This window comes from Odontesthes bonariensis, chromosome 23, assembly GCF_027942865.1.
Source record: "Odontesthes bonariensis isolate fOdoBon6 chromosome 23, fOdoBon6.hap1, whole genome shotgun sequence".
NCBI classification, from domain to species: domain Eukaryota; kingdom Metazoa; phylum Chordata; class Actinopteri; order Atheriniformes; family Atherinopsidae; genus Odontesthes; species Odontesthes bonariensis.
In genome coordinates this window covers 21,485,668-21,503,163 of record NC_134528.1, presented here as the reverse complement: position 1 = coordinate 21,503,163, position 17,496 = coordinate 21,485,668, and the positions used below count along the sequence as shown (strand labels likewise).

The window sequence follows — 17,496 nt, the reverse complement described above, 5'->3', positions numbered from 1 at the left end:
TACGTTTTACTTACAGTACGTGTATAACAAGTACCTATATAGCTAAAGCAGCTATTTATCATGCAGACTGCAAGCTTAGTCTGAGTCTGTCTACACACAAAGTCATGAGGATTTACCTTTCTCTATCCACATGAGAGAAGAAGAAAAAAAAAAACAAAAGTAGAATTCACTGTAAACACACAGTAATTAGTACATTTCTGGCAGAATCCAAATCTTGGTCAGAAAAGCTGATTTTCTCCAAGGGTTTGATACCTTAGGGTGTTTGTACTTTTATCCTTGGAAAGTCGGTTACTTGCTCAGATGATTGTTATTTTCATGCAGTCCTCCATACTTATAAGATGGCAATGAATTCACAAAGCAAGGGTGAAGACAAGAGCCGTTAATCTTTTGGTATCACTCGACTCAACTCACTGTGTGCAAAAAGAGCACAGGTAAGACCGATAATAGCTGTAAAAATGTTTTAATGGAAGTTATTGACAGAATATTGTCAGTTGATATCCATCCTTAGCAATAATGATGGATTCAATTCAGTTGAAGGTGATTCTTGAACTGTAAGTTAAACTTACACATGTATCCTTCTTAAAAATGTGTTTGAAACGAGTACCTCAGGTCCTCCAGCGTATGCAATTACTTTGGCATCGATGTCAAGCTGTTCTTCTTCAGCAAGGGAAGTCGGAGCTTTAAATAAAGGCTTTTTCAGCTCTCACCTTTATATTTTTGGACAGAAAAGGTATTGCCACTCTGCTTGGTCTTAAGGTGAAACAAAAGATGTCTGTCATTTGGACTTTGCTGGATGATGTGAGCCCTGCTATTTGTGCATATTAAATTAGGCTGCTTCTGCTCCTTCTTCCTTGGAAAATAGTACACGTGACAGAACTCTGAAGATGAAAGAACTGGTTGTATTTCTGGTGGTGTTCCCATATTAATTTCAAAAGCTAAGCAGCAACTAGCTTCCTCTATGAAAGCCTAAGAATGAGAAGGCAGCTTAAAAACGAAGGATAGGACAAACAAGGAGACATTTGAGGCGCTGAGATTCATCCTCAATAGCTTCTCAGTCACTAGAACGGTTTATATGGTAGTAAAGACACTGGAGAAATTAAAAAACATGATCCTCAGAGTGCTATTATCCGAGTTAGAGTGAGCTCGCTGCAGCAGATAGATGACAGCAGCTTCCACACCCACATGATAAACTAAAGTAGATTCCCTGAAGGTGGATCACAGATGTCAAACAGAGAGTCAGATGTTTTAAGTTTGAGTCGACATCTAGCAGGTGTTTACTAATTGGATTCCCGTTCCCTCCTTCATGTGAGATTTATGAGGCTCCTGTAAAATGCACTCAAATAAACTTGACACACATTTATGTTTATTAAATTGAATAATACTTTATTAAATCCTAAAATTTTAAGTTATTTAACAAAATTTTTTTTAGTTTATTGATGTTTGCATCGTATATGTACGATAAATAATAGACTTGTTTATGCTCCATGGAACATATTGTTTGTGAGCAGGGTTGGGACGGCTGGATGTATACAGACAGATGTAGAAAGACAGAATCAGCCTTGTGTTCGCATCAATGTGCCACGGTAGTTTCTTTTCTGACAACACCTGGCCCCCGCGGTCCTCCACTCGGTCTCCAGAAGAGGATGAATCTGTCATGATGTCCATTAGTGTTATTACTGCCCTGACATCTGTGAAAGCAGCCACAGTGTCCCTTATTGTGTTGACATGGCATGAAACCCACGTTGGCATGCACAGCCTAATCTGACACATCAGATTTACCCACTCGCAACCCATCTCTTCACCCTGCATGCAGCTGAGCGTAGTTATCAACTCCTACCCTCTTAAACTTAAATACTTATGCACCACTTGGGGCTACTGCACAGAGAACTCTTATCCTCCTCCTATCCAATTTCCCTTATTTTACACCAGAAGATCTCCCCGGCCACCGTTCTGCATGTCAACCACCAACACAGGGCACCATGTGAAAATACTGTCTTAAACACAAAGACAAACACAGCTAATAGATTTGTGGAAATTGTTGTCACCAGATTTTCACCTTTTGTTGCGCTCAGCTTTGTTTGGACACAGTGATTCACACACTGACTCAGGAGGGGGATACATCAGCCTCGTTGCAGATGGTGGACTTTGATTCATTTTAAGTGAGGAATGATGTGTCAGTGACTTTCAGTAAACTGTGGATTTGTTCTTGTAAAATGTTAGGTTTTGTCACAATATGTATGTGTTACATTAGCGCTGTCACAAATGTCATATCTTCACTTCATGATGGTTTCAGACAAGAGCTGTCAGGATAACGGTACGATCCCATTTTCAGTGGAAAAAACAAACAAAACAAGGACCCTATTTTTCTTTAATGCCCTCTCTATTTTTGGTTATTGAATTACACTCAAAATAAGTAGTGGCATACTACTTAATACAGCTTGGTCCAAATTTCTTTGTTTAAAGAGTTCCTTATTTCAAAGCCGCATTCATTTTAAAGATGAAACATTGCAGTGATATTTGAAGCAAAGTTATCGTAATTTTTTTATTTTCAGCTTTTATAACACAGAAAAGAAAGAAGTGGGCGTCTGAACATGTGTCAAAGACCCCACAGGTGCTTTTCTGTTACATTTTGATACTGAAATGACTTGGCTGGAACTAGCAGCGTGTGCAATTCTCCTTTAAGATGACACAAGTGTGAATTGCGCACAGAGGCTGTGGGTTAGCTTGACAAATGATCAGCTGTTTAGAGGAATCCGACAAGCTGCGTGATTGAATGAATTAATAACAACCCTCTTCAAACGTTCCCCGGTTATGATTTTTTTTCAAACGATGATATAGTGGTAGCACAGAGTTGTTTTTTTTCTCAGCAACTGTGATACATGAATAGGAGGAAAAAAAACTATTTGAACTGTCTGTTAGCTCTAGATGAATTCTTGTCGCAGAAGTAAAACTGTAATTCTAGAAGTTTTGTGTGAGGATTGTCTCGTGCTACCTACTGTAAGGGTGAGAAGAAGATATCCTCCTAAGAAATAAACATGTTTTCCTCATGCTGAAAACAGCTACACTGTTACTGTATTGCACCTAAACTCTCATGAGTTAAAGATGTAGAAGAGGGATATTTACAGCTGCTTCCATCCACTGCCGCTACATTTGACACAATAGTTCTGCACTTTGTACACGGACATGAACTGTCGTGGCAACATGTTGTTATTAGAGAACTATTAATGACTATAGGACTGTTTCAGACACTCACCTCGGCCTCTTCTGTCACTTTCACAGGCAGGTCTGAATAAAAGGTGAGGGGCATTAACGGGACAATGTGACACATTTCTGAAGGACTGAATGTCATCACTTTATCAGAGCAATGAATTCTCTCCCCAAGTCTCTGAATTCAACACAAGCCCAAAGCATGATAGATCATCTCATGTGCTTGGGAGTTGGAGAGGTGATCTTCTATACTTTCGTGTACAATGATCTCCCACAGAGAAAGTTAGAAGCAGCAGAATGCATTGAACGTTTACTCCCACTTCCCACAAAGTTGCAGCATTGCACATACCTACAATAACTATTTAGAGCCCGTGTACATATCCTGAGACGAGGATGGTGGTCCAATTAAACGACCATGTCCAACTGTGACTGGAGCTCAACTCAGCTGTGCCGAGTGTTTGGGTCAGCACAGTTACATGCTGCACAGTAAGTCACAGAAAAAAGATTGAACAAGTTATTTAACAGATTTGAGATCGTATCCGAAGGTAATCTGAACGTTTGTCCACGAAAATAAATTTACACGTCTTTTGAAAAGGAGGTTTCATCTGTAACATTGTGCCTTTTAAATATAGTTAGTTTCGTGCTCACTTAACTACGAACAGAAGCTTTTAGAGGGGTGCCCAAACCTGTGCATGCTTCTGTGCAATAATGATGGCACATGAAAACAAAGTAGGGTAGTATTCCATCACTGCAGAGACAGAGAGTCACAGCGGGTGGGTAGGCAGGACACGGATGCAGACACCAAAAGGTGTAAAGCAGAAACTGAGTTTTATTCACAAAACAAAACGTGGTTAACAAAAGGCCGGATACCAAAAAACTTAAACTGTGGAATAAATACTTGAATATAATTGAGACAAAACAAAACAAAAGACTTGACATGAAAGACACTTAACTTAAGGATCGTAGCTTGACGTGGTATGAAGGGGTGAAAATCAGGAAAAGATCTGACAAAAGGACAGGGGGGCCTGGAAACTAAATGGGGAACTGGGTGATTGTAGATGAGTGCAGCTGGGGACAATGAACAGGTCATGTGAGTGACACTAATGAGCAAACAGAAACAATGGGGAAAACAATGGTAAACTGTGAACTCAAAAACCAAAACATAACCTAAAACATGATGAAACATAAGACTAAAAACATGGGGGAAATCCCATGGGCGTGACACAGAAAGTGATGTACTGTTTTTTTTTTTCTTTCAAGCAGTTATGAAAGCTTGGCTTCAAATCGTTATCCCCTTTGGCCTAGTTGTTTGCTTATTATTATCAGTGCTTCTCCATTATTTTTTTTTTTTTTGAAGTAAAATGTATTACAGTGTAAACACTTGTGCAGCAACAACTAAATGTGTATTTTAATGAAATTCACCTGGGTAATTGGATTTCACATTGAAAGCAAAGCAGTATTTTAAAGCAGGATGTTGGCTTGCCACAATGGCTATTGGTTCCAATCCCGAGCAGCAGAGAGTTAAAGGCGGTGCTGCCAGGCTTTGTTCTGAGCCTTGGTGGATGCTGATTAGCCATTCTAACGCCGGCCATATGGCTCTGCGCCTCTGCGCCTCGGCCTCCAGAGTCGCTCGGTTAAAGTGGGTTTGATGAATGTGCTTCATCAAACATCAGACAAACAAACTGCCCCCCAAAAAGTGTTCATTCTTGATAGATGCATATTTTTCATATATGCATCACTTGTTTTTAAGAGATTTAGAAGTATTTGATGGCTCCGTTAGTGGATCAGTTAAAAGTGCTGTTTGTTTCAGGCACAAACTGCTTTTGTATTGAAATCTGACTTTGAAGCTGGGAAGGATGCGCCTTCGTTGCCCATCGTTATCCATGTGAAGCTACAGAGACGGCAGGGGGGCTCGACGGTGATATGTCGCTGATCCACCTCTGATCCACCAGCCGCTTTAGCCAAAGATGATGTCATCACTCAGCTGATTTTGAGATGCCGGCCTGATATGTATTAGCACACATCTATGCAGGGCTGAGTCTCCTATGTTTTGCATGTGTGAATTAGCAGAGGAACAGCTGTGGGTTAATTGGGATGTCTTTTTTTCCACTAAGGTACCGGAATAACAGATTTTCTTTTTGTCTTTTCTGAACTGGTGATGAAGTCTCTGATAAATGTGTATCGACTATGAACACGCTAAATATTTCAAGAACAACAACTGAGACTTTTTAGCTTTCGGAAATCATTCTTTTTCATGATAATATAGAATTAAAAATAATTAAGTGGAAAAAAAATGACCACAAATTTACCAGAGCTTGCATTTTATATTATTGTGATTTTGATGGAGGACTTTGCAGCTGTGCAGCACAAACTCCCATATCTCCTCCAAGCCCCCTATGATCTAAAAGCACAGAGTTTAAAGCCTCCATTAATTATTTGTGTTCTTTAAATCTGTAGCATTTAGTTTTGTACTGAAGTTTTTTTTTTCTTTTCTCTCCATTGGTGGTCAAGAAGTGAGACCACCTAATAAAACTCCAGTGAGCTCTTAGATCTCAAACTCCATGAAATGGTGCTTTTCTCAGCTGTTACTTATTTGATGCTGCCTAAGTGCTCAATGTCCACATACATCCAACATTGGCTTCCTTCATTGGTCTTTACACACTGACATTTCCCGAAACTCCTTGAATATTCGTTCTATCTTATGCTCTGTAGATACTGAAAGACCAGAGTTCTTTGAGAGTCTGCATTTAGAAAATGTTAAACATAGAAACGTAAACCGACTGACGATTCTCTGACACATTTTGGCACCAAGTGCTGAGTCACTACCCATTCTCGCTTGGAAAAACTAAGCTAAGCTACTCCTTTTATACCCAATCCTGACACCCACACCTGTCACCATTTAATTAGCTGATTGTCGAATCTTTCAGAGCTGTGTCACTTGTAGGTTGGTCAGGGAAGACATTGACAGTCATTTCTTTGGACGTGTCTGTTGAATAAAGGTTCAGTTGAATAAAGTAATTACTGAAGTTTTTGTTGCATTTCAGAAAACTTCCCTGAAACTGTTCTGAGAAGGAACTTGAGTTGCAAACAGCATTTCTATATGTCAGTATCCATTCGTGGCTGAAGATGAGGGTATAAATCAAGTTGGATCCGCATGGATGCACAAAGTCGGATGATAGAGATTTTTTTAAAATTGACCTTGTTTTTTTAAATCTGGCAAGAACAGTGCATATCCACATTTCTGTTTGTTTAGAACCACAGTCTTTGTTTTGAATATACATTAGTTTTATGCATCTGGGACAATAAGATGCAGGATCAGACAATCCATACAGGTTTGTTGGACAAATTTATGCCATTCATATACTGTTGTATCTCTCAGCTCTGCAGATGCTTAACTGTTCCACCACTGTTCACCTCGCAGTTGCTTTGCCATTTGAATGTTTTATGCTGCAACTCTAACCTCTACCTATATTCCTAAACCGACACTTCCTCCTTTCTCCTTCTATGTTTGACTCTCTCTGCTTGCAGGATGCCAAGTTTGTGGAGGAAAGGAGAAAGCAGCTGCAGGGCTACATTCGCATGGTGATGAACAAACTGATCCAGACGCTGCCGGAGTTCACAGCTCGCCCCACCAAAGAGACCCTGCTGTCTCTGTTGCCTTTCTGTCAGTAAGTGGACACACACTGGCCTGTTTGACACAGACTGACAGCTTTTATTTGAGCGTGTGCTGAGGTGGGATAGAGACAGGAATAGGATGCCAGTGTGTGTTTGCACGGGGAAGCTTTCAGCCACGCTTGGGAAATATTCCGTGGTAGAATCCAAACAGGATCAGTGAGATATAACGTTGACAGAAAGAAACATGATTGTTTTTGTTGTTTACTTTGCACATTCATTGCATTAATGGTAGGTTTAAATGCTTTTCTTTTCTGTGGCGAACTGAAATAGAATGGAGTCCACAATGTTTACCCCCCTTTTAAAAATGTCAATTCATTCACCTGTGCAGAAATGCCACTGTTCACTGACACAACATCTAATAAGGAGAGACTGCCTATTTGCCTCTGCTTCAGCTTGTGTTCATAACACCAGTTTAATCTACAACATACTCACAAAGAATTAGCTGTCACCGCTGTTGTGGTTGCTGTTACAGGATAAAAACAGGGAGGATTAATGTCACTGAAAAATGCCAAATCCCTTGTAAACAAACTTCTGCCTTTTTGCACTCATATTCACACACGCACACACGACATAAAAGCTCTCACACACATTCGCAAAACACGCTCAGACTGTCGAGTGTGAAGATGTACGACGCCTCAGCTCCCCACCTGCCGACCAGGCCTCTCGTCTGAAAATGAGATGTTCCAGTCATTTCCTGTCAATATACACATCTGTTTCCACTTACTGCGATCAGTCGGCGTACGTGATCTGTCACACTGTCCGACTGGAATGTCATTTCCTCTCTGGAGATGTCTGAGTCATCTGGCCAAATGCAACAACATATTTATTGTAAATGTAGGCTTTTCACTTCGTAGTCTTGTGGAAGTCTTTTTTTTTTTTTTTTTAAATGTGTGATCGCAGCAATTTAACATTAAATCATTGTAATGTGCAGTCATTGTGAGAAAAGGTGCAGGCTGTGTGCTGCTTTTAATCCATTTATCCCTGTGTCCCTGGCTTAGGGAGAGGCCCTGTCACATCCAGCATGCTTCCTTTGCTTCGAACAAACTCAGTTTGCTGATTCGGTGCCGTTGGTTGAGACTTTTGTGAAAGCTGTCCGTCAAAGTCCGACTAAACAATCTGAATCGAGGCTGTTTGGGTTCAACTAGAGTGTGGTTTGTTTGTGGCATGAAAGCAAAGGAAACCAACCACGGATATGGGATTTTTTTTATAATGAATTCAAAGGATAAACAAACTAATGATCCAAAAGGTGGGAGCTGTCTAGGAAGCAATAAATATAGTAATTGCTATCCATGGTAACCATGGTAACTCATATGCACATTAGCATGTGCTTGCAGGGATTTTCCCAGAAGATCAGATAGACATGAAGTAAACAGAGCTATGGTATTCTTTGGTCTAATACGTTCACTTCAATGTCGTGCACAAAGCTCGCCATCAAACTCAGCATTTTACTGTATGCTGGCACGTTTTCTTTTCTCACTTTCTTTCTTGGTCCAGTCCAGAACAACTAACCTTCAACCCAACCTGACACGACGGGTGCACGTCCTATCGCTGATTCAGGTTTCCAGTGATCATTTAAAACTAAACCCAGCCAGATGATGCTCAACACGGGTCCTCACCAGCAGCTCTGAGAGCTGTCGGTGTTGTCATGATGTCTAACGGTTAAACATGAAACTGCCAGGTGTTCTGCTCTCCACCACTTTCGGTACAGTTGACCTGATCTAACCTTTGTGGGTCTAACATCTTCAATTAGAGATGCAAGCCTGAGCGGTCTGAAAGGAAATCTGAATTTCACATCTACAGATCTGCTCTTTTAGATTGTCCTTTTTTTTTTTTTTTAAAGGACAATACTAAATTGAGATCACATGCAAAAAGCAATATATTTACACCATCTCTAATTCTTGATGGCAGCATATAATCCCTCTGGACTTCCATGATGACACCAGATGTTTTTACTGACCTAGATAAGGAGAGATTCAGACAAGGTGACAGTTGTCCTGGTGTGTCGACCAAATTAAAGTCCGGTGGAGAGAGGAAAGGAGGGGAGGAGGAACAGATGATGCGTAGCAAATGGCAAAGGATGGAGAGAAAGATGAGATCAGGAGAAGAGACGGAGGAGAAAGGAAAAGATCAAAATGGAAACAGAGGGAGATCTCTTGCTGAGGCACTCTACCCTAATGGCAATACGAAACAGGGGGCAGGAAAAGAAATAATGTTCTTGGCACAAAACCAAAAATAAGTCGCTGCTTTCTGGTTCTTGAAAAAACGAGGCTGAAGTGGAGTCATGCAAGAACAATAACGCTGCCAATCAAACGTTGTTTAGGTTTCGTCATAATTAGTCTCTCAGACTGCTGAGAGTTGAAAGAAAGAATTGCTCGAGAGGCTTCCCACTGTTCTAATTTTCTTTCGCGTTTGTTGGACAAAAGCGCTGACATCCGCTAATGCTACTCGATTCGGCTGACGAAGAAGAAAGGTGAGAGTGGAGGAAATGGAAAAGAACTCTTTCCAGAGGAAACGGTCGCATATGCTGGATCTGGATCCGAGTTTAATATTTACATTTACACATTTTGGCAATGATTTGATCCAACAAGAAGCATCGGTCTGTAAAACCGATTTTAAAGAGGAAGCCGGCTGCAGGCCATAGGTCACTCTGTTCTCCAGAATTGCAATTTATGCACCTTGATAAGCGAGGAATAAGGATGTATCAAGCATGTCAACCAGATTTCTTGCTGCCTCGGTTGGGAAAACAGTTGAAAAGGTTTTGTTTTTTTTCATATTTTTATTATGTCGGCTTGACAGGTGTGCTGGGATGAACAATAGATGTGTCAGAGAGGGTTGGGATTTGGGATGAGGTGATGAGGTCACCAGATGGGACTGACAGATACAGCTGGATGCCTGCATGTGTGTGGAACCCAAGGAACTGGTGTTGAGAAGAAGAATCCCAGCTCAGAGGCTCGGAGCACACTCCTGTGGAATTAATCAAACGTGGGCGTTTTTTTTTTCTTTGCAATGCAGACATGCGGAAAGAATTCAAACCAAGAGTGCGAAGTGACTGAAAGAAACTACGATGTTGAAGGCTTCCATTATTCCATCAGCCCTTTGTGTGTGTGTGTGTGTGTGTGTGTGTGTGTGTGTGTGTGTGTGCGCTTTATGACCAGTGCTGCGATGCGTATGGAACTCAATGTGCTCCTCATCACTTCTTTGGACTCTCATGCTGCATTTTTCCCCACTTCTCTGTAACAGTGACGCGGTCACACCTCTCCCTAGAGATTTTGCCACCACTTAGTATGCAGCTCCGCCTCGCCGCTTTTATGGTTTACTCAGAACACAAAGTACACACTCAGCCTGGCCTATCGCCTTGTTGACCTACTGCATCAGGGGGGACAGAAAAAGGGTTTTTGTAGATTTTCTTCTCAATGTCAAGAGCAGTTTGAGGCCATTTGGCCTTAGAATAGGCATATAAACTATTATGGTGTTGGTCTGAAACAATTTATCCATATCAATACATGGAAATTGCTTTTATTGCACTCGTCTGAGGCAATGTCAAGTTGTTAGCTTATTGTCCGGACTGTGCCATTTACTACACTCTAACTTTTGCTGTTAGGCAGTCATTTTGATGTATGTCAGCATTTATGTAGCTGTTTACTCCAATTAGATTTCTCAGCATTCAAATTATTAATATTCCAGCGGTGCCTTGGAAAGTGATTATCCTGCACAAATCAATATCAGGTCCAAATGAGGGACAAACACATGCTGAGAGCCATAACAAAATCTATAAGCCCGATTAATTTGCCACATTTACCCAGTTTGATAGGAATAAATGAGGTGGCTTGCAGTTTCAGCTCTGCCGGCTGCCCTCAATTTAGTATGATTCCTGCTGATATAGCTCCCTATTGCATCTGTGTTTGGCCAATCTTTGCAAATCCAAACATAAGTGTGGGTGACTGAACCTGCCTGGTGCTGCACAGATATGGGAATAAGAGGCACTTGAGCCATTGATGATTGTGAGCTGGAGGTACAGCGTTCACCAAGCTGTCGCATTTCTGCAGTCTATTTTGCATCAAACGTTTTGGATGTTTTTGTTTATTTTAACATGACGGAACCCTTCCGAAGTCTTCTCTCGTCTGCTTTTTCAGTCCACGCTGCCTCGCTCGCAAGCATGTGGCTTACAGTGACACCTTCAGCCAAAGTGCCATTTATTTTTAGCACACATTGTCCAAGTGGGATTCAAACTCCCTGACACGGGGACAGCCCAGATGTCCCAGCTAATCGTAATTATAACACGAGCAGCTGGGGTGCGTCACTAAAGAGGCCACTTGGACATTAAGAAGGAGATGCCTTCTGCCTCCTCGTGCTTTTTGATATTTTCTGAAATGACCATTTTGTTCATGAAGGACCTGGACTTAACGCTGCCATTGCAGGGTCACAGCTTCATAACAAGTTGCAGGTGACTGGCCGCTGAAATCTTTAGGAGGACAGCAAAGAAAAAGGTGTTTAATCCCAGGCATTAATCCCGCATGTCTTTCATTTCCTTCCGTTGATGAGTGCCTCCCTTTCAGCCTCAGCCTTATCAAGCTCGAGGATCAGCAGTTCATCGTCCTGGTAACCAGGGCAATGATGTCATCAGGTGGGCAAATTATTTTCCCGAGTGTGATGGCAAACTTAAGAATCCTCACGGGACCAGCGTCAACGTTAATATGAATCCACCGTCACAAATTAGGCCCATCTGCGGCAATGATTGGGAGGAAATCATTATGTTGTTGTACAGTGGAAAAAATGCCCGTCCAAAAATAAGTAAGAAAAACAACAAATACAAGACGTTTTTGATTGAAATAAGCAACAAAATCTGCCAATGGAACTAGTGAAAATCGGCTTGTCAAGATTTCTTGAAATAAGATGTGATATTTGGGACTTGAAATTAGCTTAAAAACCTCTTCAAATGGAAAAAAAAGAGCTTGTTTCATATGAAATCCGACTCAAAACAATTTGTTTTTTAAGACTTTTTCATTTAATAAGATGTTCCAGATGTATTGTCTCCAAACAAGTCCCTATATCTGGCTGAAATAGTACTTGTTAGGCAGTTGTGTCTTAAATTAAGTGTAATGAGATATGTTGACTAGAAATGAGACAAATATACTTGGTAAGACTTCCATTTTTTCCAGTGTACCTTTTTGAAAGTTTTGTTGAAGCAGAAAAAGCTTCCTGATTTTCAAAAAGCCTGATAAGTTCTTCCTTTGTGATAGTCCTATTATAGCTTAACTATAACAAGACATCATAGGCCCGACGAAGGCTCTGCATTCAATGTTTTTAATTAATGGAGGGGGGGGCTTGTCCCTGACAAGGCCAGCTACAAACCACTGTGTGCTTTCAGAATACCACAGAGGACTTGTCTTGACCAGCGCTCAGTTTGGTTACGTGAGCAGTTGAGTCTTTTAATTGGATCTCTGTCCTTGTCCCAGTACATGTATGGGAGGTATGTCCGTTGCTATGACGCTTCGGAGTGTGTGAGTAAGCATTCAAGACATTCTGCCATTATAAAGTCAGGATTTTATATAGTCTGGAAATGCTTTAAATGACTGAGTCGCCAGGTTTTCTTAATGAGTCAATGTCAGTCTCTATGTGTCTTGGGAAAAAAAAAGAAAGAAAATAGGTGAATGAGAGAGGCTTTATTGAGAATTTGACTGCATCAAAATAAACCGTTGCTTTAGCCTTTTTACTAAAAAGATGCAAGCTATCCTCTCTGGTTGTTCTTTGCTGTAACCGGCTTTTTCCTCTGTGTATTGCATGGTAGCGTTGGAGCGTGTGTGGAGCACCTAGACCCATTTAAGTCTTGTTGAGTGTATACATGCGGGAGTAATTTGACCTTAAAGGCATTATTTGGGTGTTAGTTCAGCTTAAAGAGCTTCAGTTTTATAAGATTTTGGTCGAACTAACCTGTCTACATGTATCATAAACATCTGGTATTGGTCTGGTTAACACAAATATATATATTTAGGCTAGATATCTTTTTTTTGGTGCAAATGTAAATGTGCATACTCAATTGTCACGTTGGGAAGAAAGTCTGTCCTGGATACTATCGGGTCGGTGAGTGTAAGTCGTTCGGTACTGCTCTGTATAACAAGCAGTGCATTATTATTATTTCTGAATCCTATTCCTAATATCATCAGAGCCCAGACCGATTGTGCAGGTTTCTCATTTTTAAACGTATCCACAATTGAACTAAAGTTTAGATGGATGCAAACTCAAGAGGTTAACAACAGTGCAATTAGCAAGCTAGTGACGGCTTCAGTGACGGCTGTCAGTTCAGTCAAAATCTGATCCTTTGAAAGAAGAAGTCTGCTTTTCTTCAAGGGACGACTGACTATCTCTCATTTTACCTCTCCTCCTTCCTGCCCCCCACCCCCCATGTAGAGACACACCGCAGGCCAACGACGGTGGAGCCAAGACGCCCCGATCCAGAACTTCATCCCGATTCCCCAGACTGGGCCGCAGCCGTACCCAGGAAGCCAGACCCGAGCCCCAGAGTGGGGACCTTTGAGCCCTTGAACTGAAAGTGAGGACAGCACCAGGTGTTCTGGTGCCACTGGACTGTGACGAGCCGGCTCACATAATGTGAGGACATTTGTGGCGTTAAACGGACCTGAGGGGCGACCCAGACAAAAAGCCGCAGTTGAAGGATGGAGATGAATGTGTTCATACTGTGGGCCTGCCTTGGAGAGTGTCTAAACGTTTCTGTGCGTTGGCTGGCTATATAAGGGATAAATGACTCCCCCTGTGGCGTCCTGTTGACGGGCCCAAACATACAGCCCCTCTTACCTCACTGAGAGACTAAAAGACTCTCTGCAAACTGCACATGGACAAGCCTTGACTGCTCTCCCTCATCTCAAGCACACTGAGATAATGGGGACTTTTTTAAAATATTTTTTTTCATTTTACTTTTCCCAGTTTTGTAGTGAAAGTGTATCACGGTCACAGTGCCTACAGTGTTTTGTTGCAGCTTTCGTGCTCTGGGTAGGGAGGTAAGGGTGTGCAGAGAGGTGAGCAGCGGGGGAAATAAAAGACTTCCCTTGGAAGAATGAACACTGTATTTCAGCTATTGTGTCAGCGGTCTGGTGCCATTACAGCAATGATTCACAATCACTGGACCACCATGCAGCACACATTCCTTTTTACTACTTCTGCTATGCTACCAGTATAGCTTTTATAAGTAACGTGCAGAAAGTGTAACATACCTTAACATGACCACAGAGGAAGCAACTGTCAGCGATTCACCTGATTAAAAGAGAAGGTTAAAACTCCACTGACAATGCAAGAATGTCAAAGAGACAGTGCAAACATGATTAGGCTGTGGAGGTGGTTTGACTCCCTCTTCCATTGTTGATACTTTCGTTGGATCTTAGAAAAATATAGCAATGGCCTCATGATGGCTCGAATTATAACTGAGTTGGTACAACTTAAATCGCCGTTTGTCAGTAAAAGGGATCGAACTCGCGCTCGCCGCTGATGTGTGCATCAGAAATGAAGGCAAAATGTCGACATTTCTGAAAAACGGAACAGAGGCAGGTAAGGTTTCAGCCACGGTTTGTACATTTCTGGAGTTTTGGTTGGAGCTCAGACTAAAACGACGGAATAGAAACGGCATCTCAGCCAATGATTTATCGTCACATGGCTCCAGTGGTTTCCTCCCATGTAATGGGAAACCTAAACATCATGAGGGCAGAACTGACGATAATTTCATCCTTTCTGTCACAAATTAGGCCTTCCTGTGGCGAGGGGAGGAATAATGACATAATTACACAATATCATTACGGACGCTGGAAATTAGCTCTGTATGACTTAAAAAAAAAAAATCTGTTTGCTTTTTGCTACATCCTCTCCCCCATCCCCCCTTTAGCAGTGATTTGCTGAAACGGAGTTCCTGCAGTAGTAACAGAACTCCTTGGTATCAATGCATTTGTCCCCTTTGAAGGATGTTGTCTTGTAGCTGTCTAAGACCAAAAACATACACACTCAGAATTTATTCATGTGAAACAGTGACTGGCTATTACTCTTTTTTTTGTTTGTCTGTTTGTCTGTTGCTTAGTGTAACCGAAGCGACATTAGAACATTGAACATTTAATCCTCTTTGTCAGTAGAGATCCACTTGCATTTTTTTTTTAAAGGAACATTGGTTTTTCCCATAGCTGTTGACTGCGGTACAAACAATTGCCTAAAGCAGTAGCAGAAAAGCCATAATTTGCTAATATTTCTGAATCTATTGAAAATAAAAACTTTGACTACATGCAAAGACATGGAAGTCTCTTATTTCCTATTAACCTAACAGTCCCTTATGAGAAAGGCCAAAGTTGACCTTGTTTTCTCAGAATATCTTGTCACATATCCCATTATCCCACAACCTTGAATTGGATTAAGCAGGTTTAGAAAATAGATTGATGTATCCTGTTATTTCACATCAATTTCCCATCATTTCTACTCGCATTTGAGACGGAATAAGGGGTAATTCCAAAACCAGTGCCAGGACAGTAGATTTGTTAAGATTTATATTGGTTGTTTGCATCACATGAATCTTCAAAGGTGGACCGGCAGAATTCAGTGTTTAATGATTGTTCAGCTTATGTGTCTTAGCATGATTTAATGCAACATTAAGTTGCAAACGAATGTTCTAAAAATTACTACACACTTGAAGAAAAGCTGCTCGTTAGGGTGCATTGAAAGGGCTGCAGACGCTCGAGCATGTGGGAAGAAGTCGACGACTGTTCAAACCAGGTGTTTTTCTGTTGGAGGGAATCAAGGAGGTCAACTCTGTTCACCAAATGCTGTTGGGATCTGACCGAACTAGGCGACCTAGAAATTTTTCAAATTTTTGACAAAAGGACTGCTGTTGCATCCTGTTCACAACATGAAACTTAAACATGAATTATTATTATTATTTTTTTAATCATCCTTTTTAGTGATACGATGAGTTGTTGGAAGTGGTGATTATTTTTTTTGGTGTAGTTATGCCTTATTATAAAATCAGCCTAAAGGATCACATTACTGTATAATCTGTACATCTGGGAAATAACGTTGTAGTAATGCCATCATAACAATAAACAAGTAGCCTTTTCAAAAACATTTGTCTCTGAGGCCATTAATGGGTATGACACAAATGACTGTATGTGATATGTACAGAACACTGGCTGTGCACAGGGTCAACCACCAAGGTTTAGGGCTTTAGATAAGTTTTGCTGGTGGCAGCTTATGTAGCCTTAAGCACGGATTAGTAGCCCCCTCTTCATTTCTTTATTCACTCATTGTTTATAGCTCCAACTGTCAGAGACTCAAGAGATTTTGCTTTAGCAATGCACATGAATGTTGAAGAGGCCACACATCAAAAGCAACAAAAATGTCAAGCGAGCGGAAAGCAGAACAGCGATATCCTAGCCACCGGGCCCCTTAGTACAGATTCAGGGCCTTGGACTGTGCACAACAAAAGGGGGAACATATGTAAAAAAAAAAACTAGTTTTAAGAAAAGAAATGCAAATACAAATACACTGGTATCCAACTGTGGCCACGATGAAAAACAGAGAAAAAAAAAAAAACGACTTGGAAATCCATGCGCAGCAAATACAAAAGCACCGCAAAACACGGCCAAGGAAGGACCAGAGGTCCGTTTCACGAAGCAGGTTTAGTGAAAACTCTGAGTTGGTTAACCCTGAAATGAGGGAAACCCTGAGTTTTCCGTTTCACAAAGGGAGGTAACTCAACCCCGAGAAAGAGGGGTAACTCTTGCCTGTTTCACAAAGAGAGGTAACTTAACCTCTCGGTCAGTTACCGGAGTAACAGACTCTCTGAACCTAACCTGGTCGGGACCAGGTTTTATTCAAGAAACCTCGAGTTTCTCTCTGTCTCCGCCCTCTTTCAGCCACACACGCTATTTGATTTCCTCATTCATTCAGTCAGCAGAGCGAGTTTTGGCGTAGCAGGTAGTTCTTCTAGTTCTAGAAGTCGATTTATAATATATAAAATGTATAATTTACAGTAAGAGGCGACTTTTTCCACGAACATGGCATGTCCGTTTATCAACGATCCCGTGGATGAAGGTGCAGCATTATTGCGCAGAGAAATAAATATTCGTCGGAGATGGTTATCAGACCGCGCATAGATTTTTGCATTTACAGACAATTATCTTTTTGAGCGGCGCCATCAGAATGTGTTGGGACAAAAGAAAAAAAAAGACATAAAAGACAAATAAATATTTGTATGAATAGGCTTAAAAAAGACATATAGGCCTATTATATTTTATAAAGGCACTCGTGTCTTGGGGGTGGATTCCCTCAGCCACTGGCCTCCCGTTAGAGGTGGTGGTGCTGGGCACCACCCGTTTTACGGGCATCTGCCTGCCTTCTTTCTGTTGGCTCAGTAGAAGTCTGTGTTAGTTTAAATAGGCATAAGTATTTAACAGAACATGATATAGATGAGAAGACATTTATGTGTATGAAAACAGCATTATGTTGGGGATAAAACAACTGCACAGTCAAATAGCCACTTAATATTTACAGTGTAAAACATGATCAAAATGAGCCTCCATGCCGAGGTCTCACCTGTTTGAACAATGTTTTTATATTTCATCTTAA

General features: G+C 41.2%; 1 protein-coding gene across 2 annotated transcripts in view; it reads left to right on the top strand.

Moving 5' to 3' along the window:
* snx29 (sorting nexin 29) overlaps positions 1-15,160 on the top strand; it is a 154,481-nt gene extending 139,321 nt beyond the window's left edge. For both annotated transcript variants that reach the window (XM_075458260.1, XM_075458259.1), the window contains 2 exons: positions 6,736-6,875; positions 13,291-15,160. In XM_075458260.1, coding sequence (XP_075314375.1) covers positions 6,736-6,875; positions 13,291-13,417 — 267 coding nt within the window. In that variant the 3' untranslated portion in view covers positions 13,418-15,160. The remainder of the gene's footprint in view (positions 1-6,735; positions 6,876-13,290) is intronic.
* The last annotated feature ends 2,336 nt before the right edge of the window (positions 15,161-17,496 follow it).